The sequence below is a fragment of the Periplaneta americana genome, chromosome 5, assembly GCF_040183065.1.
Source record: "Periplaneta americana isolate PAMFEO1 chromosome 5, P.americana_PAMFEO1_priV1, whole genome shotgun sequence".
In the NCBI taxonomy this organism is placed as follows: Eukaryota; Metazoa; Arthropoda; class Insecta; order Blattodea; family Blattidae; genus Periplaneta; species Periplaneta americana.
In genome coordinates this window covers 50,453,947-50,480,719 of record NC_091121.1, presented here as the reverse complement: position 1 = coordinate 50,480,719, position 26,773 = coordinate 50,453,947, and the positions used below count along the sequence as shown (strand labels likewise).

Genomic DNA, 26,773 nt, shown 5'->3' with positions numbered 1-26,773 from the left:
TTGCGTACGGTAACATTCCACAACACAAATCAAATGCTCCGTGTCCATGTTGGCCGTCGAAGTTAATGTCAACAAATACGTAAGTAATCGTCTTAACCCTCTCCCCATATCCCGACAGTACGTATTTCCAAACAGTTCACATTCCTGCCACTACCGGCGTTACCGTACGTATCGGTACGTACTCTTCAGAATGAACGCCGTACTTGCTAGCCAACTTCTCTGCCTCTTAGATTATACACCTGAGCTGCGGAAGTGTAGGAAGATTGAATTCTCTAGGCTCGTCAGCTAGCCACATGACGGCATACAGCGAGCCAAGACACATTTTGAACTGAACACCCAGTATATTTAAAATAAAGAGAAGAGAAACAAAAATATCAGAATGAAACTAAATATGGCGTTATCCCAAAGTAGAAAAAGTTTAAAATCCGTGAGATACAGTTTTAAATATATTTAGCATGCCAAAAAGAACCCTATGTAATTCATAAAAGAATCAAAGCCTAGTTATACAGAAGCAACCAAAAGAAAATTATGATACGGCCGCCATTTTCTTCGTCAATCATAATAGCCTCGCTTCCAGAATCTATAAATCATTGAGAAGAAAATCCTAAATAATATACTAATCAATATTTTAATATGAGCACTGAATAAGATTTATTTTCATTTTTAGATAGGAAAGAAATACGAGGAATTCGGAATTGTTGAAACAAAGTTATCTGCAGTACCTGGGATTTGGTAAAAGAAATGTTGTCGCCAAGGCAACCTGTATGACATAAACAAAAACAGATACAGTAACGTTAAATCTCTTTCTTTTGGAAATGAAATACTGATTTTTTGTAAATATTATTTTGAACAATATTTTGTCGATTTCAAAATTTTCCTGCCATATGAATGTAAATTCAAATATCATACTTTTAATAATGACGTCATGTTCTGCCGCATTTCAGTTTGAAAGCTGTGATATGATTGGTGCACTCATAAATACACTGCCCAGCAGACTACACGAGAATCAAAAGCTCCGTAGATTCAGTTGAGTCCTCAGTTGCTTCTGAGCTTCAGCAGATACCGGACGATCAAAATGAAATCCTGCATTGTTCTTGTATTTGGTGAGGATTTACGAACTTAATCTTGAATAAACTATCATTATACTGGAATTGGGTTATAATGTATAATTTCTTTTATTTTTTAACAATTTATTAATTCATACATAAAGTTTTATTCATATTTAAGTTATTAACAGATTTTAGTAGCGTAACTAAGGAGATCATTGTAGTAATTCAGAGACTTGATACATCTCTAAATCCGAGTTTAAAACGTAGTTGGTATCTTCTGCTTTGAAAAAAGTGTTCTAATTGCTCCCATCAATTAATGGAGATTTCAACTAATTTACGTGCGAATTATTAAACATGTCTGTTATGTATTTGGATGTTTTGCCTTCGTAATATGTAGTGATTTTTTTAAATTTTCTATTGTAAAATATAAGACATTTTATGTCTCGGAGATTTTAAACTCACAAATTAAGAATAATTCCATTTCGGCGATATTCTGCTTGAAATAGTGTGTCGTATTAATTATTTTATAATTGTTTTCCAGCTGTGATGTTTGCGTGCGTATATCTGTCCCAAACTATGACGGACGAATGCATCCGACGCTGCACCAAGGAGTACGCGCCTGTGTGTGGTAGTGACGGAATCACGTACAACAACGCGTGCATACTGCGGGCAGAGAACGAGTGTCACCACAGGGGTATGAAAACTCCATATATTCTCCACATGTTAGGTTATAATTTCTTAATTTTAACATCTTAATAAAAACTTATTTTTTGTTCTCCTGAATTTTTTTTTCATTACGAAAATTTACATAAATACACTACGCATTTTAGACTAAGTTAGTAGGCCTATTGTACTTCTTAACAGGTTGTGAAGCAATAAAATAGTAACGGTCTTGCTAATAAAAACTATATATAAAGACGTTTAACTGTCTTCTACTTATACAATGAGTATCTCGTTTTATACGTCGTGTGTAAATTCGTTAATAATAATCACTACATACGTCATGTATAACATTATAACTGTTACACAGCTACGTCGTAGTTTCGTCATTACTTCATTACGAAAGGTAATACAATATCTGAGGTTCTCTATTGCATCCGGTAGAGCGCTCTAGTGTGCCGTGTCAAGTATCGATAGTACAACTGGCTGATCGATTACCACACTATATTTTGGTCAAAGATTACAAGCAACAGCAATATTATTCTAATTATTCTGTACTCTTTGGTTTGTTCTTCTGTGGTTACAAGCCAACCATCATCATAAAATTACAGTCGATACGAACAGCTGTTAGAGGGGCGGCCATTTTTTCTCTATATACAACGCTTAAGCAAGAAGTTTCGTGTATATATAACTACTGCAAAGCAATTCCCATTGTATAGTTAGACTGTTTATACATCCATCGCCTATACATGGTTTATTAGTAACGTTTTCTGTCTCAACTCTGCATAAGTCTCGTATAAAAGCTATGCACTGTTTATTAGTAAGACCGTAAGTTAGGTAATATAAGGGCGAGAAAAATATAAATACTATAGGAGTAAAAACATTGAGATTAAAGGAAAACTGTTTCTTCTTAAATACAATTTTGTGTTCAAATTTTACTAGTTCAATAAACAGTGTTGAATAACATTACCTTGCAATGACAGTATTCTAAATGTAACTGCTGTATTTTAAATACTTATACTCTCATGTTACCGAATTTTCCCACGTTCTTTTGATGCAAATTTTCATGACAGGTTACACAGTGCCTTTAAGTACGCATTTCACTTTAGTGGGACTGCGAAAATGATAAAAGGATATTTAATATATTGATTATTTGTTATACTAATTTATGTTAAACTCTCGTGTTTCTTGTTTGCAGATGTTCGTGTCGAGTATGAAGGTGTGTGCGTACAGACTTCAACCACGTCCCAGTCTTCTTCAAACCCGCCTGAGCTCTAACGCAACTATTCACATTATGTAGGCTTTTTGCAATTGTGCTCTTTTTGTAGGATGAAATTGTTAAAGAATTTGGTTACAAATTTTAATTATTCATAAATATGAATTTAGTGATTTATGTAAATATTTGTTCAATAAAACATGCATTATTTTCAGTAGCATTTTCTATTTTTTTTTCTATTTCTTCCCATCCCGACAACATTTTTCTGAATATTCAATGATTAACAAAGAATTAAGGTCACTGTCTGTACAAAATATTTCCTTAGACCAAAGTTCACCATGGGGAAAGGGAGAAGAATTCATTTAGAGAGAGAAATTATATTCTGAAAAACCATAGCAAGACGAAAATATGTAAAAGAAGGGCGTTATGAAATTTTGACATGATTGAAACTGAATAAAAATTAAAGGACTTTCATAATGGCTGTATGAATTAATGAAAGTAGGTTAATGCAAATTTAGACTTAAATCGGCAAAGATTAGTTGTCTTTAAATTATGTGGGTTTCAAATGATTTTTTTTCTCTAGAGAACTTTTTATACGGGTTGGTTCTTTTACATAACGTAAATACCTGAAACTGACAAACGGTTCATATTTTTTTTAAGAGTATAAATTTATTGCCATCAAATTTATGATTTTGAGCAGAATTTAATCAGGTTTCTTGGATTGAACATAGAGCATTTCTTCCTACTAGGTTAAAGACTCATATCATACAATTATATCAAGTAAAAAGCCCTTTTCCTGAAAGATATCTGGAAGAAAAATAAGTCTGACCTTCAGCAATTTTGAATTTCCACGATGAATAATCTGTGAAGTGAAATACTACATTATATTACTCGTATTAATAACATTGCATTATATTCTAATATAAGCTATGATTATGCTTCAGTTTGACTGCAATATCTTGCGAATAAGTATTGATCTGCTAAATGCTAAGAGTAAATAATATGTAGAAAAGTATATGAATATGTAGGCTGTATCAGATAAAAGGACTGGCAATTAATAATACAAAGGAATACGGTCTCTAGAGTCGTTTGGCACTATTAAATAATTTGTTACCCTTGAAAAGAAATATAGGCCTATGTTACGTGAAATCTCAGAAAGACCTGGTAATTGGTACAAAACGGTAACATTAAATAAAACATATTCATTTCCAAGACTAATTATTCCTCAAGAAAACATTAATTAAACAGATCATTTACTACAAGTATGTACAGTAGGCCTACACAGCACCTGCTTGGTTTTAGTCTTACTTAGGAGTAGTGTCTAACATAAACATTACATAAAAATCGCAGAATCAAGTACTAGGAACAATTTATGGATAGGTTCTAGTCATGGTACACTTAAATTATAAATTACATATAACGAAATTCTAAATAAGTAGGCCTACATAGGAAATTCTGAAGATGCCTTCATAAGGAACCAGAAGACGTGACATTGAAAATCAATTACGTACAACGGTTCGGAAACGCAACAGTTGGTATACTGGAAATAACAAACGCATAAAAAAAATCGGTTCACCAATGATTCAAAATATTTCTAGACTAATTGAGCCGTTCAGAGCAGAATGGGGTGTAAGTCAAAAATGGGTAATGAGGGTTAAAGTAAACATTCTGTAAAATACAGCGCAAAGTAGCAATTAATATTCAATTTATTTAAACTATTAGTAGTCAGTGGATAGCAAAAAGGAGATATTAATTGCTACTTTGCGCTGTATTTTAGAGAATTTTTACTTTAAACCTCATTACCCAATTTTGACTTACATCACTATTGATCTAAACGACTCAATTGTGTAACCTATCTCAGCAAAACCGTACATGCGAATATTAAATAAATTCTGAGATATAAATCAACAAAAAATAGAACTTAAGTCTCTATTCTTTGTTTCAGGTGCTTTTAACTGTTGTCATACGCTGGCCACTGAATTTATCGATATTTTAAAATGCTAATATAATGTGTTTCAAAATCAATTACACAGCCTAAAAAGAAAAATGTCTTCTCCATAATCATGAGGAAATATGTAATTTATGTCAAATGTAGAAGTATGTAACGCAGTTTAGTTAATAAAGGACAATATTAAAATCACAAAAACCTGTAGTTTTTAGGTCCTTGAATCAAAACGAAAATAATGTCAATAAGTGAAATGCATATTTTAAGTTTCATCATTAATGATAAAGAAAATAAAGAGAAGAGAAAAAATATTGAAATCAAATTAAATATTGCTTTATTACAAAGCAAAAAAGTTTTAAAATCCGTCAAATATAGTTTGGCATGCGAAAAAGAATGCTGTGTAGTTCATAAAAGAATCAGGGTCTAGTTACACAGAAGCGACTAAGAGACAATATTACGATATGATCGCCATTTTCGTCAATCATAATAGACTCGTTTCTAAGATCTATAAAGGATTCAGAAGAAAATCATAAACAATAATCCAATATTTTAATATGGGTGTTGAATAAGATCTGTTTGCATTTTTAGATAGAAAAATAGTTATGAGAAGGTCGGAATAGCTGAAAGAAGATTAAATGCAATATCTCGGATTTGATGAAAGAAAAGTTGTTGCCAGGGTAACCCGTACGAAATAAATGAAAACAAAAATGGTGATGGTAAATATATTTCTTTAGGGAATAAAATGCTCCTGTTTTGGTAAATATGATTTTAAAGAACATAACGGTGATTTTATATTTGTTCTACCATATGAATTATTTAGAAATTCAAATATCATACTCTTAATAATGACGTCATGCTTTGCCTCATTTACCTAATTCAGTTTGAAAGCTGTGATCTGATTGGAGCACTCATAAATACACTGCTCAGTAGACTACGTGAGGGTTGAAAGCTCCGGATGATTCAATCCACTTCACAGTTGCTTTTGAGCTGCAGCAGATACTGGACGGCCAAAATGAAATCCTGCATTGCTCTTGTATTCGGTGAGGATTTACGAACTTAATATTGAGTAAAATATTATTATACTGGAATTGCAGTAACATGTTAAACATTTTGTTATATTTTCATAGTAATGTATTATTTGACTACGAATTTTATTGATACGTAAAATATTAACTGACTTTAGTAACTAAGAAGTTCATTATAGTAATTCAGGGGCTTGAAACATCTCTAAATCAGAGTTTAAAATATACTTGGTATTTTCTGCATTGAATGCGTTAAAATTACTCATATTAACTGATGAAGATTTCCAACTGTTTATACATGCTAATTTATAAATGTTTGTTATGAATTTGGTTATATTGCATTCGTAATAAATGTGTAGTGCAATTTTTAACTTTTTGTTTTACTGTAAGAAAATAAACATTGAATTTATATGTCGCGGAGATTTTAGATTCTCAAATCAAGAATAATTCCTCTTTCGTGATACTCTATTTCAAATAGTTTGTCGTATTAATTATTTTATAATTTTTTTTCCAGCTGTGATGTTTGCATGCGTATATCTGTCCCAAACTATGCCGGACGAGTGCGTCCGACGCTGCACCAAAGAGTACGCGCCTGTGTGCGGTAGCGACGGAATCACGTACAACAACGCATGTATACTACGGTCAGAGAACGAATGTCACCACAGAGGTATGATAATCGTCGTCGTATTAAATGACTATATCATCTACACTTGAATATTATTCTTAACTTGAATATTATGAAACACGTCTTATATTTCATAAATTGAAGATTTTCTCGAAACTCTCCCAGTCATTTTCGGCGGTTTTTATGATTTACACATGTACATTTTTTGGTAATTATGCACAACAACTACGGAACCGATTTTAAACTTTTTTTCCCAAAACCCTAAATCTTTACTCCCTTTTTCAAAAGAACTTAAAACCAGAAGTAGGAAAGCAACGTAAACCGCAATAACCCAATATAATTTTTTGGGGGCGCTTCCGAACAGGGGCAGAGGTATTTCCTCTAAGGTTAGACCAGTTTAGGTGTGTGTGTATTAATCGAAAATTAGGGGCTAGAAAATATTGAGAATAGGACTCATGTTTATACGACATTTTTTTCGATCAATACACACACACCTAAACTGGGCTCTAACCTTAGGGGATATGCCGCTGCCCCTATTCGGAAGCGCGCCCCCAATTAAGAACACACAACGGTTTAGCCAATCAAATCACAATACATTAAAAGTTATGCACTCAAGAACATAGTCTTCTCAACACGAGAAAAAAACCAAGTTCCAATTATACTTAATATTGAAAAAAAATCTATTCAACCTCAACCGTAACTGATCTACACATAATATACACGTACTAATCAACGAAATTCAATACTGAACACTACCAAACCACCAAAAATAACAAAATTGCTTCTGTAGTTGTTCTGCATAATTACCTTGTGAAAATTCGCTCAGTCCGTAGACTAGTGGATACAAGAATGTAGTCCAGTCCTTTCATAAAAATGGACTGAATACGTTTTGGGATCACAATCTACAATCACAATTTAGTTTTTCTATTACCAAATATACATAAATTTATTAGGTTATGTATTTTCGATATAAGTTAGCATTACATCAGTTTAGGGGTTGAACTGATAAAGGGGTAGATCTTTTTTGTGCTGTCTGTATCTGTACAAAATTTCTAAGGCTAATAATATTAAATTACATTAGGAATGCAATTATTTATGATAATAGCTTTCATGTGTTAAAAGTAAACGAAGTTTGTAAATGCCTAGTTGACTAGATTCAACTTAGTGGTAGACAGCTAATATTGAAGATTGGTACCACTAAGCTAAAACTAGTCGACTAGGTATTTGTAAACATAGTTTACAGTTAACGCATGAAAATGATTATCATAAATATAATCCTAAGCGATACAGTGTTAAGTGTGTACTCAAGATGTATGAAAGTCTACTCGAATGTAGAAAAATAATAGGCCTACTTACTTCGAAGTATGTTCCCAAATAAAGGTGTTAGAAGTATTCAGGAAAATTAAAACACTCAGGTTCTGTGGAAAGTATGTGGAAAGTGTCCAATAATGATACATAACGTGAAGTTTCAAAGGTACTATCCAAGACTTTATCTTACGAAATAACACCTACCAACCATTGTTACAGAATGGAACTAACATAAAAATATTAAATCATAAACTTAAATTTGTCATATTAAATGCAGAACTGTTGTTTTCACCAAGTGCATTTATTGTTTGTAGTGGTCTGGGTAGGAGTTTTTAGTATAACAAACGAGCAATTCTTGAAATAGAATTCTGAATATAATATGGCCTCTTCATTTGCACAGTTGAAGTTACTCTAGGTCTTGAAGGTTTAAAGTGAAGCATCACCTTTAAATGGAAGAATAAGACTGATATGAGATGGAAATTTGTTCACTTCTTGATCATTCTGACAACCAACAGAAGAATTATAAGAAATGGTTAATTTTTAGTCTCCTTAAATATATCTCCTCATTAACTTTCGATATATCAATGAACTACACTAAATATCATGTTCTAGTGAAATTAATGTATTTTTTCTTATACTCGGCTCTTGGATACCAATACTATTTTTTTGTAATTGTAGTTTTTACTTCAGGATATGTAGTGATAGCACGCACTTCATATCAGTAAGGCAGTAGAAACAACTTGGCAAATTCACATTAAATGCGTTCTTTAGTATTTACCTTGCTGACAATACTTTTAAACTATATCCATGTTTTTCATTTGCAGATGTTCGTGTCGAGTATGAAGGCGTATGCGTACAGACTTCAACCATGTCCCAGTCTTCTTCAAACCCGCCTGAGCTTTAACGCAACTCTTTACGATAATGTAAAATTTCTGAATTTGTACAGTTTTTCACTAACAAGTATCTTATAAAATGTTTGATGACCAGTTTTAAGCTTAAAAATGAATTTAATGATTTATGTAAATATTACTCAATAAAATACACAGCATGATTGTCAGTGACGGTTACAATTTTTTCTGACCTTCCCCGTCTTGACAAGATTTTCTGTATCTTGCATTAGAATCAATGTTTATCTTCAGGGGAAAGGGTTAAGAATGTTTTCAGAGGAAGTATGTATGCTCGGAAAGACCACAGTAAGACGAACTGATCTCATTTATGTCTGAAATAGTTAAACCTGATCAATAAAATAATGAAACTGCACGATGGATACATGAATTAGGAAGTACTGTTTGTGAAATTTAACTTTGGTAATCTACAGCGTTTCAATCGTCTACCTCCAAAGTTTGGTGGGAGTGAGAAAATATACATTCTTTATGAAGAGTTCTTATAATGGATCTTACATATCTTACGTAATAGACATAACGTAAATATACACTGACGTTCGAAGATGTCTTACCCTCCCACTAATGGATAGTGATCGATAATTTGTTGATTTAAGTGTGCGTTCTTTAGTTATTACTTCTATGAATAGATGGCGAAGATAAGTCACTGTTGCCAATCGTAGATAAATATGCCCATTCCACTCTACTGATTATAAAACACTGAGTTTGACTGGACACTGCTGATGTAATCAATTAAAAGAATTATTTATGCTTAATCTATTTGTACATAATCATTTTCCCTGACACTTTTTAACGGCTCTCGACAATGGTGCCACCTATTGAGAACTAGCGGAACTCTTACAAACTTTAACAACTTTTCATATCTTTGGTTCTGACTTATCCCGTTGTTAGAAAGTTCGCTTACACGATCATAAAATCGTAGGTCGGATACCTTTGAATGTCAATGTACAAATGTATCTCTATGGCTTTACAACGTTCGAAATTTTAAATTATTGTTAGCGGCACGCGGGAAATAAAGTACAAGGCACTCGATTACAGCAAAGAAACATTCTGTATAAATATACTGTATGTATATAACAACAGACTGTTGGATTAGATGAACGCATACCTTCAAAATGAGTTTCGGTTTTCTTGTGCAAGATGCGGGTAATGGTGCGGGACAAGACTTCGAGGCCTGGGCGGGAGTTATGGGGACAATTATTGCGGGCGCTGAGGCGGCGATTTCGGAGGTGACCTGCTCGCTGCTGAGTGGGTGCAATTTGTTTATCAGCACGCTGCAGCCCGCGACCATAACCTAGCCCAAAGTTGCCGCTATCCGGGCCATAACTCAGGCCCCGCGACAAGACAACAGATTTACTGCCGCATATTTCACGCCCTGACACCGGCGCGCAACTAAAAACCACTCGCTGTCGGAAAGTGCGGGCTGCAATCTCCCACCGACCCTCGCGGCCACACCTCTACGGTAGGGCTGTACATTGCTGACATAATGCGTTCTGTGGGCTACTTCGAAAACTATAAACATGTCTGAGGGAGACGAAGTTCCCCTCAGGTTGGGTCTGCCTCTGCTATCGCCCATATCAGAGGGCGCTGGACCTGTGACTTAGGGCTTCAGTTGAGATATGGCGCAACTACCATTGATATGTCTGATTCTGGATATTTTACAATAAAATATGATGTTGCATATTGCAACAATCAAATTATTTCTACAATCTTTAATATGAATGTCACAAAAGTGAAGCATACATATTAATCAGTGGCGTACATTATTATTATTAGGCTATTATTATTATTATTATTAATAATAATAAAAAATCTGAAAGAATTTAAAAAACAGTTATATTACCGGTTGTTCTGTATGGTTGAGAGAGGAACAGAGATTAAGGGTGTTTGAGAATAAGGTTCTTAGGAAAATATTTGGGGCTAAGAGGGATGAAGTTACAGGAGAATGGAGAAAGTTACACAACACAGAACTGCACGCACTGTATTTTTCACCTGACATAATTAGGAACATTAAATCCAGACGTTTGAGATGGGCAGGGCATGTAGCACGTATGAGCGAATCCAGAAATGCATATAGAGTGTTAGTTGGGAGACCGGAGGGGAAAAGACCTATGGGGAGGCCGAGACGCAGGTGAGAGGATAATATTAAAATGGATTTGAGGGAGGTAGGATATGATGATAGAGACTGGATTAATCTTGCTCAGGATAGGGACCGATGGCGGGCTTATGTGAGGGCGGCAATGAACCTGCAGGTTCCTTAAAAGCCATTTGTAAGTAAGTATTATTATCATTATTATTATTATCATTATTATTATTATTATTATTATTATTATTATTATTATTATTATTGGACGGCCAGGTAGATCAGTTGGCAGAGCAGCTGGCTACGGACTGGAAGGTCCGGGGTTCGATCCCAAGTGATGACGGGATTTTTCTCGTTGCCAAACTTCCACTCAGCCTCGTATGAAACTGAGTACCGGGTCTTTCCCGGGGGTAAAAGGCGGTCAGAGCGTGGTGCCGACCACACCACCTCATTCTAGTGCCGAGGTCATGGAAAGCATGGGACTCTACCTCCATGCCCTCCATGTGCCTTCATGGCCTGTGACGGGGGTACCTTTACCTTTTACCTCATTATTATTATTATTATTATTATTATTATTATTATTATTATTATTATTATTGTATTGTGGTACGGTATTCATATATGTGAGCCGTTCAGACCAGAACTGGTGTAAGTCAAGAATGGGTAATGAGGATTAAGTAAACATTCTGTAAAATATAGCGCAAAGTAGTAATTAATATTCAATTTATTCAAACTATTAGTAGTCGGTAGATAGCAAGAAGGACATATTAATTGCTACTTTGCGCTGTATTTTACAGAATTTTTACTTTAAACCTCATTACCAGGCTTCGAGACTTCGGACCCGATAGAGCAGTTCAGTGGGAAATCCGCATAACGGCTTACTGAGTATAGTGGTAAAGCGTACAGTGGGTGGGGGTACTGTAGAATGAATGCCAACAAATACGCAAAGGAAAACGCTCTGGATTTGAAGGTTCTGACGAATAATTTGGTTTTCATACAAACTGTGTCTGAAACTATTACACGGTTAGAAAAGTCAGAGCAAGAGGTGCCGGAAGCCCTCAAATTAATTTAGAAAATGATGCAGAGAATTAATGAGACATCAAGTACATCGGTTACTGAACTTGTAAAACAGAAGTGGAAATCAATTTTATGTAACAATAACGGATATGGAACATTGTGTAACATAAACAGCAAATTAGTGGACATAGAGTCACCCGAGAATAAAGGACTGTCTCTTAGAGACTGCAATGATGTTAGGTTTCTTCGTTTTGATTCTATCACGTCATGCGACGTAGAGCGTAGCTTTCTACAGTACAAACTCTGGCAGATAACCGAAAAAGATTTACGTTTGAGACACTGAGAATGTATCTTGTAGTAGGTACATTGCAATTCGGTACTGTAACTGCACTTCCAAAAGTCTATCCAACAGGATAAATGAAAAAATTAAAATTTCTACATGCTTATTTCCATCGTTAACACTGTGTATAATTAAACACAAATGCTTATAAAAGACAGGAGAATAAATGCTTTTCACATTCTTTTGACATTATCATTTTGTAATGTATATTTTTCTTTCAGAATGTACATATATGTGTTTCCCCATTCTACCGTACTCTACTCTAAATAGCAACGTTGTTACCTCAACATATCTCTATCTACCTGCAGCGAGTCAACAACCTATAGTGCATGCACAGTAAACTTATTGTATCGGGTCCAAAGTCTCGAGGCCTGCTCATTACCCAACTTTGACTTACACCACTTTTGCTCTGAACGGCTGATATATTATTACAAGGTCAGTACTAGGCGATAGGTCTATCTACAATAAAGATAGCGTTGTTATAAGTCAAACGTGTCGCAACACCAAGCACAGGGATTGTATTGAAGGACGAGTAGGAGGACTATGCCTTATGTCGATGTAGGTTTTGTTAATCTGACAGTGAAAAGTTTGAGAAGGGAAAACGATTATAAAAAAAAATATACTCTAATCTAAAGATGTAATTTTTTTTAAGTTCAAGGCGGAGGGGGGGGGGGTTCAAACCCGTTAACTCCCTTGCGTACGCCCCTGATATTAATATATATTTTAGTTTCGAAATAATTATTTTCGACGCGTAATGTCTAGGCCAATATTCGACCTAACTAGCAGTAGTAGTATTTATTCCATATTTATAAATCCTATTTTACATACAGTATATTAGAGTTCTAACTTAAACTAATCATAACAAATAGAAACTTATAGACTAATGATTATAATAAAGATACAGTTGTAGACGTATCATAACATATAGACACATAGTCTATATACATTAATTAAATTAAGACCTTGCGTCAGTCCGGCGATTTCGACTCTTCACTCTTGAAATTAAAATCGAAAAACATGGAGAATGTAACATGGATATTACATTTATACACCACTTTAAGGAATATATTAAAAATGGAAGGACTTTGGGGAACGGAATATACAGACGTCATCCAACTTAGGTTACCTTGAAAATGTTTATGTGCAAAAAATATATATATATTACTGATATTTGATATTTATTATAATATATTTCACAGAGAAAGTACATACATATAATCATTTAAAACCTTACATTACACACTTTATAAGTTTTACACACAGATATACAATTTTTTTTATAGAATTTCTACAATCTAAATATTTAATATAAGATGTTCTATCTTGCACTTGCGTGTAGTTTTGTGCAAGACTCAACTCATTTTAGTATGTTCTTACAATTAGTAGACTATTTGTTCACTTGCCTAAGTTGTACTTCAACGAGAAAATGCTTATGTAATGTCCGATAAACTCAACAATGTGAACGAATCCATCATCATCATCATCATCATCATCATCATCATCATCATCATCATCATCATCATCATCATCATCATCATCCCGCGCCGTGGCGTCGCTGTCTAAGGCAGCGTTTTTCAAACTTTTTTGAAGTGGGGACCACTTTTTAAAGTTAGAACAGTTCCGCGGACCACCTTACTATTGTTCCCTTCGAAAGCAAATTTATGATTTTCGTAGAATATTTTAATGCCACTATACTTATATTTTAAAATTGAATTAAGGTTCGGTACTTTGGTCCTATGTTATGAATTCGGGTGGTCTCTGGCTGGGTTACAGGCGCGGCGCCAGATGTGCGGGAAAAGATGTCGAGAAATACCACATATATAGTGCTTTAAATCCCTCTTTTGTTGCTGAGAGTAGAGTGAGAGTTCGGTAGACAGGTAGGGTAATACATTTCATAAAATGTCAGTATTGGGAGAAAAAGTGAAAGGCGATTGCCATGTCTCATTTCCAGACTCTGAGATTTTCAGCTATAGTGTGGTACGCAATTCGTTTGAATTTTATTTTTTCTTCTGTCCTTTTTGAAGGACCACAAGGACCACAGGTGGTCCGCGGACCATAGTTTGAGAAACGCTGGTCTAAGGCATCCTGCCTAGGACTCACGTTACGGAATGCGCGCTGTTTCGAATCCTCATGAGGGAAGAAATTTTTCTCATGAAATTTCGGACAGTGTATGGGACCGGTGCCCACCCAGCATCGTGATGTACTTGGGGAGCTACGACAGGTAGCGAAATCCGGTTATGAAAGCGAGCTGTGAGGATTAACCACACAATACCTCCATTCATGTTGAATTATCGTCCATCACTGCCTCGGAATGTGGCCGTGAGGCCAGCAGCCGGCTGGTCGGTATGGGCCCTGTAGCGCTACGAATTATTATGATATTATTACTGTAGACTGGCTGTTGTTCATAACTTATTTCTTCCCATTCATTAGACAGACTTTAATTTTACAGCAAATTCTACTTATTTATCAGAATTCCATTAACCTAATTCCTGTATTCAGGGTTTAAAAAAACATTCTATATTTCGAGAGGTGATTGTATTTATCAAAACAAGAAAATGAAGTCTAATAAATATGGGTCCCACAGATAATTCAGGCAATTTATTAATAATTCACACACAATCAAATAGTTTATTCATTCACGAGCTAAGAAGTTCTATAACAACCAAGAAAATGTTCCAGGCACCATCCACTACTCTCTCGGAAGGAAGTCCAAAATTGCCACCAGAATCAAGAGCCGACTTCCAATGCACCTCATATTACAATCAAAATTTATCATCACACCAACCTATGTAAATAATTATTTATTAACAATAATTTTTGTTCATTGAGGAGCCCAATCTAGGCTGCCCTCAATTCAGTGTCATGTATTGTATTTATATTTTATTTAGAAATTATCTGTATGGCGCTAAACGCGCTGATCGATCAATAAATTATATAAAAAAAGATGTTACACTAAATAGAATCATAATATGTAAAGACTAAGAGGAAGGCAGAAAGTAAGAAAGATTGGAGAATGCTGGGTTTACAGTGAAAGATCTGCCATTTGGCAATACACTATGTATGTATGTATGTATGTATGTATGTATGTATGTATGTATGTATGTATGCATGTATGCATGTATGCAAGTATGTATGTATGCAAGTATGTATGTGTGTATTATATATGTATAATGATTTAGTAGCATTAATTACATTTTCAGAACATTTGTAAGTTCCAACTCTATCATATGCTTTTTCCAAACCTACAGTAAGGACAATAAATATATAGCTACATTATAATTATTCAGAGATAATAAATTAAATTACCTTCACACATTTTACACAAGCGAAGTACAAAATATATACGCCCGCCTACCCTAGAGACATAAATGGTGTGTTTATGGGGACCATTGTCTTTAAAAATAACGCGGGTAGCTAAATACGGTCCCCGATTCTAGTCCTCAGTTTTCCGGCCTCAAAGCCACAATACGACGTGAAAAGACCGGCATATTTCACGCCGATATGGCGAGTTCCGCGCACTTGTTTCTCGATAGCGTCGCAATTCATAGCCACGCATAAAACAAAGGCGAGCACCGCTGCTTTGCCTTCTAGCGACGCCATTTCGCGTCGCATCTTCCGTCTCTTTTTTTCTAATTTTGCCGATATGACAAGTTGACAAAACCCGTTTCTTCCGCTACAGCAGAATTTACTGCGAATAAGCAATTTACCCCGCTCCTCGCTCGAGGCTCTCCATGTCCGGCGTGATTGCGTGCAGGGGTGGCTACGCTACCCGGGGTACAGCTCAGCTGTTGCTATTTGTGGGTGACGAATTGTCATGGCAACCAGCGTGCAATAGTTCAATATTTAACTAAAAACATTTGACGTTTTAAAAATAATATTTTTTTGGACGACAAAAATATTATACCTGATTCACTGCGCAATGTTTTTTAATTGGGTTATTTTACGACGCTGTATCAACATCTCAGGTTATTTAGCGTGTGTATGAAATGAAGGTGATAATGCCGGTGAAATGAGTCCTGGCTTCAGCACCGAAAGTTACCTAGCATTTGCTCGTATTGGGTTGAGGGAAAACCCCTGATAAAACCACAACCAGGTAACTTGTCCCGATCGGGATTCGAACTCGGGGCCACCTGGTTTCGCGGTCAGACGCGCTAACCGTTACTCCACAGATATGGACGGCGTAATGTTGAAATGTAACATAATTTAAGTTATTATTAAGTTGTAATGGGACGGATGATAGATGGAGGAAGACGAATAAAGTGTAGCTATAAGATTTCCTGGCGATCTGTCGTTAGCAGAAGAGATGATGAAAAGGCTGGGATATGTTTACTAGAGCTAAATGACAGCTGTTAGCAGTATAGGTTGAAGATAAATGCAAACAGTGCAAAAAACCATGGTTATTGGAAGAAAACTAAAGAAGATAAACGTGCGAATTTGAAATGAGGCAGTAGAATAACAGGACAGCTTCAAAATATTTGGGGTGTATTGCAAGTAATAAAATGAGCTTCTGCTAGGAAATCAAAAGGAGAGTGGTAATGGCAATGGAAGCTTTTACTAGAAAAAGGAGCATTTTCTGGGAATCTCTGGAAAAATAACTAAGGAAGAGGCTAGTGAAGTGCTTTGTGTGGAGTGTGACATAGTATGGGGCAGAATCATGGACATTATGACGAAGTACACAGAAACGACAAGAAGTATTTGAAATGCGGATATGGAGAAGAATGTAACGTTTGAACTGAACATACAAAATAAGAAATGAAGCTGTACTGGAAAGAATAGATAAAGAAAGGATAACGCTGAAAGTGATCAGGAAGAGAAAAAGGAATTGGCTGAGTCGCTGGCCTACTGAAGGATGCACTGGAAGGAATGGTGAACGGGAGAAAAGTTCTTGGCAGAAATGATATACAATATTAAGATACTAGGGTATTTGATAAGTAATGGCAACAATATTGTAAAACAGTGCTCCTAGCGTTGACCATTTGAATCTTATCCTACGTGATAGAGCTTCGATTGTTTCATAAATCTGCAATATTCAAAGTCTCGAAATATTCATATTTTGTAAATATAGTGACAGTTTCAGATTTTTAGTAAGTAATACAGCATTAACAGTAAGAACAAAGATGTTTAATAAAATCCAAGTTTCAGAAAAAAAAAATATATTCAACTCATTTCTTCAAGGCATTACAAAAATAAAATTCAGCGTAGAAGTACATTCACACTTTATTTCAGTTTGTAATTTTATATAAACCTACTTTACTACAAGTTTCTGAAATACTTCGCAGCTTTCTTGATGTTTTTATTATTTTGAAGAATAAAAGTACTGTAGACCTACTGATTTGTAGAAAATATTGAAATACGGAGCAAAACACTATAATGTACAGCATACCTGCACAAACAGCGCTCAACGAGCGCGCGCGCTCCTTCGGAGCGGGAGAGCTGTGTTTACCGCTCGCCGAATGGGAGAGGAAGATACGTCAGAATGACATAGACTTGCTATAGGTAGAGGAGAAGGAAACGACCGCTCAGCTATCTAGTGGAGTGCAGTGTGTATTCTCAGTAACTGTTTCACGTTGCTTACCTACTGCTACAGTACAGTATGAAGGAATCTAAAAGACGGAACATAACATTTAACATTTAACGATTTACAGCTCGAACTTATTGATCTTCAATGTGGCCTAAGGGCTAAAGATCGTTTGAATAATACTAATAGCCTAGTTGAGTTTTACAAGACTAAACATTAGCAATAATATCCACGACTACACAGGCTGGCTGTGAAAATGATTGCTATGTTTGGCTCAACATTTATATTTGTGAGCAACTGTTTTCTATAATCAACGTTAATAAAGGCAGGCATGGAACATCTGTGACTGATGTTTCATTACGATCAGTAGTCTACTGTTCCTTTCAGCTGCCAACAGCATAAAACCTCGTTTTCATGTACTGATAAATAAAAATATAACAAAATGATATTGTACATTTAAGTAGGTATGAAGTTTCTATTATTTCTGTAAAATAAATATTTCTTTATTAATTGATAATAGTCCAAGATAGTTTTGCAAACACTGAAAGGGAATTCATTTCATAAACACTCGTAATAGTACTTCCTTTTGTGTATATTTTGTACGAGATCACCCCTTCTTCCAGTCCACCCTTATACAGAGGGCAGCTAATACCTGCATTCCGCTCATGATCTGTGAGCCGGCTCGGAGAGCGCAAATCTTGTGCAGGCCTGATGTACAGTAACTAAAATACATTGAATACTCACAATCAAGAACATATTATGTTGAAGGAATCTGTAATTTCTTACTGCTTTCGTTTTGCAAAATACCATATCTGTATAAATCTTTCTCAATTATTCCTTAACCAAACTAAATCCACGACAAACATCAACTTTCTTTTTACCATTCTCGATTTGTTTTATAGCATTAACTTTACCTTTCATATTAAAACTTTCCTTCTTTGTACTCCATGGCTTTTAGATACGTACAATCGCAAGTACATAATCGTACTTAGTTATGATACTGTGTCAGGTTTATCGACTTTTATCGCAAGAAGCGCGGAATTATAATGTTTTTATGTTTTCATGTGCCTCTTACATTCTAGTATAATTTTTCCTTAATCTCACATTTATCACTCTAAATTCGAGGCGGATATTAACGTTTCATAGGGCGAGAAGTAAGGTACTTTTCACAAGTTTCGTGTACCCCTGTGACTCTACATTCGCTGGAAGGATCGTTGTTGCATTGAAAAAGGATTAGGAGGCGGGCGGGAGATGGAACAGAGAGATTTACAACGATTTTACAGAGCATCAAAAAGGGAATTAAAGAACACTAGAGAAAAGAATTGTAAGACATGGGTGCCTCTGTATACAGGAGCAGTATTACCAACCGATGAGGAACAAAAAGAAAAAATAGATAATTGAAGACAGAAGAAGAGCAATTTCAACCTAAGAAACGAAGGCAGAGTAGAAGTCCAGTGAAGCAGTACGAACATGGAATTGGCGGGACACAAGGAAGAAGCAGTGGGCCGAAAATTAGTGGCACGCACAAGAAAGAAAATGGGTAAAAGGGTTTTCGAGTGGCATCTGACAAACCAACAACCCAGGAGATTAAAAAGACAAAGAGAGACGCTGGGAAATTAGTCTCATTTGAGCGACGAGACAATTTGCGGTGGGAAGGTTGCGTTATTGGACGGCTGGCGGATGCCATGGATACAATTTGCTATCTTCATCTACGTCATTCCTGACGTCACCCTCTCCAAAAGAAAATCGAGTTTTTATATAAAGATTAAGTGCGTGCAAGTTGGCTTCTCTAGAAGATGAAGATTACAAAGAGACCAAATTACAATGAGAAAATGAGAAATGATCAAGTTCTTTACCTCAGTGTAGAAAGGATGTGGCTTCATATAGTGGCAAAAACTTGCAGTGAAAGCTGAATGTGTTAATGCGATGTAACACGACCGATACGACTTTCTATAAATGATTATAATCAATATTTCATAGAAAATCATTTATTAAAATATTGTGAATCTAAAAGACACATTGAACATCTGAAATTGTTTAGTGATTCGATTTAGGATCAGTCCACTTTTTATTATGACTTGTATCTGATGTTGATATGAGCGAATATTCCGTTCCATAAACTTGGAGATATACATTGTAAACACTTGATTGAAAATTATACGTCTAGAAAATTACCGACTCTAACAACCATGCGTACACAGTATTTACTCTCGTGTTATGAAATAATTTTGAATTCTATACGACCAGCTGTTGATAACAATAAAAGGGTTAAACTAAAACTGAAAAGTGTTCTTGAAAAAAAAATCCTGCATGTTCGAAACACTGTGAAGTCCAATATGAATGAAACAGTGAACAGGCACAAGAAAATACATAACATTATAATACATGTAAACTCTTTTAAATTCGCACCATTAACATCGTGTGAAGTCGAAAAGATATTTTCTTATTACAAACATTGTTTCAGTGACAATCGAACATGTTTATATACGGCAATTTACAAATGTACACAGTTGTACATTGCATCAAAATCAGTGACAAACTACAGAATTCATTTTTATATAAAATCCCTCACCATTTTGTTACAACAAAAATAATGATTTTTTTAGTAATTATTTTACGACTTTTTACCAGCATCTTAGGTTATTTAGCGTCTGAATGAGATGAAAGTAATAATGCCGGTGAAATGAGTCTGGGGTCCAGCACCGAAAGTTACCCAGCATTTGCTCATATTGGGTTGAGAGAAAATCCCGGAAAAAACCTCAACCAGGTAACTTGCCCCGACCGGGAATCGAATCCGGGCCACCTGGTTTCGCGGCCAGACGCGCTAGCTGTTACTCCACAGGTGTGGACCAAAGAGAATGAGGTAAGTTTCTTTCGTAAATGCGTTGTTATAATCTATTTATTTTGTTTTAGTCACCTAACCATATGGAGCAATATTTTGAGTCAAGCATAGCAGTAGTCAGTATAAGTCCCTATACCGCCCTGAGTTGATGTAAACAACACGACTTGCATAACACGCGACTTAATTAACTTCATAGGTTCGGTGTCCGAAGTTCCATCCCTATTGATTACTTTAGCAATTACTGTTTTAATATTTTATGCACGTTTGTGCTTTTGTTGTAGGCCTATTTACCTCTAAAGTTGAAGGTCTTGTAATTTGCATCTAAAACACGTGGACTGGTTACTGAGAAACAGATTATTGTTGTTACAACCCATAACACTACTAGTATTGTTATACGAGTAACAGCAACAATGAATTACTTCGAATTACAGACCCATACAAATAATCTGCCGGTAAGAGATAATAAGAAAACGTCCGAGATAAATTACACGATCAACAATTTTTTTTCTAATGCTTCTAATAACAGCGGCTGTATGTGCAGTAGAGTTATCCTGCTGGAAGTAAGCATACTGCTTTCATATAAACTTGCAAAAAAGCCTTAGTATGTTTCGCATACAACGTTGTGAGTTGACTATCGTAAAAGAAAATGGTACCAATCAACCTGCGTACAGTAATGCCACACCATCCACCCATTTTTTCGATCGCGAAGAGGAACTTCATGCACTGAATGATGATTTTCAGTACCCCAGTTCCTTGTATTCTGACGATGAAAATACAGCTTAAATAGAACAAAGCTTCGTCCGTCATTATAATTTGAGGCGGATCAACAATACCGTTATGAACAGACTGTAACATTCACTCACAAAAATTCACTCGAGTGATTGGATCCCCTTGCTGTAATCGATGAACCACGATCACTTTATAAGGATAAAAATGCAGCATTTTCAGTTCTCTTAATGCTAATATTTATGACAAGTCACATTCTTGTGCTGATCGGCGTAAAGGTTTGCTAGGCTTATCTGTGTTGTCGCTTGAATAACTGCAATTTTCTCCTATGCGATTATTGCAACTAGAAAAGTGGACATCATTTTCAACAAATACTTTGATAAAAGGTATGCTCAACGTAACAATTTGTTTTTAACTCTCACCAGCGTATTATTTTGTACGGAACTATATGACTAATTCACTGCCATTCACGGTCGATTAGTTTTCCTCTCAGGCGAGAGAGCTGTCGGATCTCCTCACTAAACTAGCGTATGCAAATTCCGGACAAAAACATGTTTCTTAACTTTGGTATCGTCATGGGTACATGTAAATTCCGGAATAATATACATCGTGAAGTTACGAGGGGAAAGGAATGGGTGTAAACAAATACACGCAGTGACGCTCACTCATCAGCAGTTTATAGGAGATAAACAGTTCATTCCCAGTTGCAGTTACCTTGGTTCACTCCGTATATATCCGTCTAGTAGGACAGCATGGGGAGTACAACTGACGTAACTCGAATTGACCGAAATAATAGTCATGAAATTTCTGTTAACGTAACGTAACATAATGTAACCAAACCTAACCTAATCTGAGTCAGTAATATATCTAAATAATAGTAAAGCAAGTTTAACCACCAGGTTTCCAATTAAATCTTTGCAATTTACCTGAATCCCCATCTTCTCCTACTCCACAATTTACGTTTATCCGTCATCAGTTTGCTCCGCAATTTACGTAGGGAATAAGCGACCGATCTAATCTTATTCCGGAATTTACAAACTCCACATTAAACACGCGCGCAACGGCCGGTTATTATGTTGGTATGTTATATATGTCGCGCATGTACCTTCGTCTTTATTCTGCATTTTTGATAATTCTAAAGAAAACGGTTTTTAATTAACACTAATCCATTTCCAAAATGTTGGATGAAAATTATGCAATCGTCATGCATTTCCCTGACATTTTCTACAAGTTTATGACTTGTTTACATTATTCTCACTTGAAATGTTTACGATAACTGCACAAACAACGTAATCTACAATATTTTATGTTCTTTTCAAAAACAATTTTTGTCTTAAATGTTTGCACAATGCATTACTATTTTAACACATTTACGACACTCATTATATTTTAACAAATGAAGAATCAACGCTACAGCTATGACTCTAGTTTGAACTGTTAAGTTTTTTATCCGCCCTTAAATGAAGTGGATTTGAATGAGAATATTTCCTCTGTCCTTTTCGGCTTTTATTTAATCTCATAATCACTACTTCCTGCATTTGTATTAATTAATTGCGTATTTAAAGTAAGCTTCCAACCCACTACTTGACATAGAAAAGATATTAGGCCTACACACAGGATTTTAATGCACCGAAATTTCATAATTTAATATAAAATAATAATATTATATGAATGAGTTTTAAGTGTTGCAAAGCTCCACTCTCTGTACCTGTCATGACAGCAAAGAATACAAACAAAAATTGATATAAAATTGCAGTCAACACTAATCACTCGAAGTAAAGCATATAATCGAAGAATGCATACACAAAAATACCCTCAAGATTAATTATAATCTAATTATAAAAATTTGTAGTATTATCTGCAAAATCTACTCACTTTCAGTGTGAAAGTAGAACATATTTTGAATCTGATTACGGACCAGAATCCGCCACAGTAACCGAGTCGTAGTCACATACTGTATCTTGGCACATTCACTTACCTGAAACATAGGAAAAAATTACAAATATGAATTACATTAATGCACATTACCCTAGCTATAGTTCAGTTACAATGAGCTTAAAATTTAAACAACAATGTACAGAAAATAATACCAAGAACAGAGAAAATAATACTAGATTTAGTGTTAATAAAATTTCATAATACAACACTAACAAAGACTTGACACTGCTTAAAGGACTCAAATTTGATCCCCATTTTATTTATTTGTAACGACTACATTTTTTTGTTAGTGTTTTCGCTCTTCAGCGATTGCCTATAGGTAAATATTCTTTCCTCTCGATAGAGGGGAAAATTTTCCACCGGTCGAGGAAGTTGAGAAGATAAAATACGAAATTATGTTATAAAGCAGTGGTATTCAATCTTTTTTGCTAGTGTACCCCCTAACAGCATTGCAATTATATAAGAATTAACAAAATACTATGATTAATGTTGTACTAACAGTAAATTATTTTTATTATTCGTATTATTATTATTATTATTATTATTATTATTATTATTATTATTATTATTATTATTATTATACAGGAGTTATTAATGCAATAATAATAGTAATGATTTTTGTAAAATGGTATTCAAGCAAGGAAAAGCAAAAGTTGATATTGCAAAAGAAACTATAATATAATGCAATAATTATCAACAAGTATAATAATTAAATAAATATGTCAGCATTTTTTCATATTATGTAATCAGTGGGATGCGTACCCCTTGAGAATCACGTGTACCCCTGGAGGTACGAGAGTTATGAGTCCCATGCGATACGCATGAGCCAACTGGGTCGGTTTGACTTATTATTATTCATTATAACATTATTCATTTCAAACAATTCATTGGCGTCATATTGATGTGGGAATCGTTTTGATTTTATCTGTTGTACTGTTGTCTCGAGATTAGCCTCATGGAATGATAAAGTACAGTAATTATGTAATAATTAACGAGAATGATCCGATTTGTAAAATTTGGGAGTATGACGACATGAAAAAGAAATATGAAACCTTTGTTCCAAATCCCAAATACCTTTACAATGAAAATCACGAACAGCATAAACGTTTCAAATAAAAATTGGGATTACATAAATTTCCTGTCACTTTTCTTTAACGTATTGACACATTATTTATTACAGATTTTTTTCAACATTTGCTTATGAGAGAAATAATTTTCATGAAATATTAAAATTTATTACCATAATACATTGCTCTCTTAGACTGACTGAGCATTGGGAATTAAATCAATGGCTTTCCCAAAATACGCTATGTTATGTTTCATATGAAATAATTTTTATCTCGGAAAGGAAGCAAACACGACTAAAATTGTATTGGACTTTTTTGTTTTAAATATCTAAGTGCCATATTCATAGACATTCTTAGCGCGGGCTTCCGGTGGGTGATCAGCGAACTAACGTTTTTCGTATTCATAAACCAGTTTTAGCGATATGATATGAATCCTGTACAAGTAATCACTCGATAGCCGGGGCTAATTTAGCACGCTCGTAGCGCGGGCTAGCGAAACGTCTATGATAGCACCCTTAAAGAATAACCCCCTGATTTTCATGACATTACTCACGGTTTACCCTGTGTATAATAAACACAAAATAAAATATATATAATGAACACATACGAACTATTACAAAACATAAGAGATAATTTGAATATCATAGGAAACTTACAGTAATATCACAGTCTAGTACATACAGTCATGAAGCTCAATACGTAGTAAATATGCATCCATAGATAGTTGCTAACCACTAGGATCGCTAATATCGCCTCATTACAGACAATGCGAAACAGTACCTGCACAGTCTATTGTTCCTAGCACCCTCACAACTCAAGCTTCGTAACTGTATATACTGTGGTATTATGCTGAGAACCGAACATAACTAGACTGACTTTAAGTTTAAATTGCGACGATGTAGGCTATTTTTGAGTAAAGAAATTACTGGTTATAGAACTGGAGCAGAAATTGCGTTTTTATCTCCTGACGGTACTTTACAAATTAAACTTATTTACGAAAACAGACAAGTCGTGTAAATGTTTGCATTCGCTTCTCCCTCTCTGTCCTCCTCGCTCCCTGATTCAGGTCGTGATGGAATGAATTCGTTTAAAATATCCACGTCACAACTAGAGGTAATTTTTCTTTCCAAGTAGCTACAATTTTTTGGTGCAATTAAGCTCAGTTGTATACGTAATGATGACGTGAGCATAAACAATTTACATTCTACATCTTGTTCCTAATAAGACGTAATTAGTGAAACACGGTCGCGAAGCGAGACTGTCATCTGTCTTTGACGTCGTCGTGCCATGGCAACGCGAATAGAATACACGCCGCTTCTAAGAAGAAAGAACCGACCATCTGAACTTGCACAGAACAGAAATCAGTGAATGCATTAAAACAACTAAAATACTTGTACTATACAAATACATAATAATTTAAAAATGGTTGGGAATTTGAGGAAATCCCTATTATTACATGTAACATCTAGACAGCAATCAGGATGATATAATTATGACTATTACACTTTTACTACGTTATACAACTTTTGACCAATAAAACGGTACGAAAGGACGTTTTTCAACCAATCATGGTTGCTTATGGCACAATTTTATCGTGTCCCTAGCATTTGTTTATTTTTATTACTACCCTAGCATTTGTTTCTTTGTTTGATAACATTTCAAACTGCATTGGTCTGGACGTCGAAAAAAAAACTGAAAATTACAAACCACTCCAGTCGATACACAGCACTTTCAAATATGACTCGCATTGGCATTCAAGAACAAGAATTAAAAAAGATCACTGGTCATAGCTATGCATCTTCCCTGAAATCCTATTTACAAGTAAATGAAGAGCACCATTCGGAAATCCTGAATAAGTTGAGGAATACACCATGTACATCAACGAGTTCCACTCCTTTTACGCACACGTCCAATATAACTTCAACTGAACCACCAACCACTAAAAAATTCAATTTGAAAATTGTACTTTCAATAATTGTTCCTTTCAAAATTATTCATGTTTATTTTTTATTTCATCATCCTTTAATTAAAACTTTTCTTATTTCATCATTCCTAATTATAACTTTTCAAACACTTGTTTATTATATTGAGGTTATGCTATAGCTCCTGCTGTGTGATATTATGGATAGATACTTATCAGAGATTGTTTAATGCTAAGATTTATTGAAAATCATCTGTCAAGTGAGGTTGATTACTGGGATCCGGATAATTGAAGTGGAATGCAACTTTTTAATAAAAATTAAACTGAATCAACAAAGCCTTCTTGACTAGTAACCTCCGCAGAGTTCAATGAAGATTCTATAGTTGGCACAACTGATAACAAGAAAACAGCTAATCATAACACACTATTGCCATCTAGCGGAATACAATGGTACAATAATACATTTGAAGACAGTTCAGTATTTTCGTAAGTCAATATTTTATTGTATTAGAGTACTTCGTTACTTCTAATCTTTATATACTTTCTTCTAATCGTGTAATAGTCAATTAAATCTTACTCGAGTTTTGATTTTCC

At 34.9% G+C, this 26,773-nt stretch overlaps 2 protein-coding genes across 7 annotated transcripts in view; one reads left to right on the top strand and one right to left on the bottom strand.

The window, feature by feature from the left end:
- The window catches only part of LOC138699599 (cell adhesion molecule Dscam1-like), a 1,432,092-nt gene that overhangs the window by 400,327 nt on the left and 1,004,992 nt on the right, over positions 1-26,773 (bottom strand). The gene's annotated exons all lie outside the window — the stretch shown is intronic.
- Positions 986-8,876, top strand: LOC138700478 (turripeptide OL11-like). 3 transcript variants are annotated; one of them, XM_069827085.1, is made up of 3 exons: positions 986-1,103; positions 6,407-6,559; positions 8,650-8,876. In XM_069827085.1, exons 1-3 carry the CDS (start codon positions 1,076-1,078, stop codon positions 8,727-8,729), a joined length of 261 nt encoding a protein of 86 aa, XP_069683186.1. In that variant the 5' UTR covers positions 986-1,075; the 3' UTR covers positions 8,730-8,876. The 3 variants fall into 3 exon arrangements, with proteins under 3 accessions (XP_069683186.1, XP_069683185.1, XP_069683184.1); XM_069827084.1 differs by lacking the exons at positions 6,407-6,559; positions 8,650-8,876 and adding exons at positions 1,591-1,743; positions 2,908-3,142 and having other exon boundaries at positions 1,001-1,103; XM_069827083.1 differs by lacking the exon at positions 986-1,103 and adding an exon at positions 5,778-5,910.

Bases quoted from the DNA above. Each gene is read 5' to 3' on its own strand.
- LOC138700478 (XM_069827083.1), top strand. From the start codon at position 5,826: ATGATTCAATCCACTTCACAGTTGCTTTTGAGCTGCAGCAGATACTGG. The intron at 5,911-6,406 runs GTGAGGATTTAC...TTTTTTTTCCAG, and splicing joins CTGCATTGCTCTTGTATTCG to CTGTGATGTTTGCATGCGTA. The intron at 6,560-8,649 runs GTATGATAATCG...TTTCATTTGCAG, and splicing joins GAACGAATGTCACCACAGAG to ATGTTCGTGTCGAGTATGAA.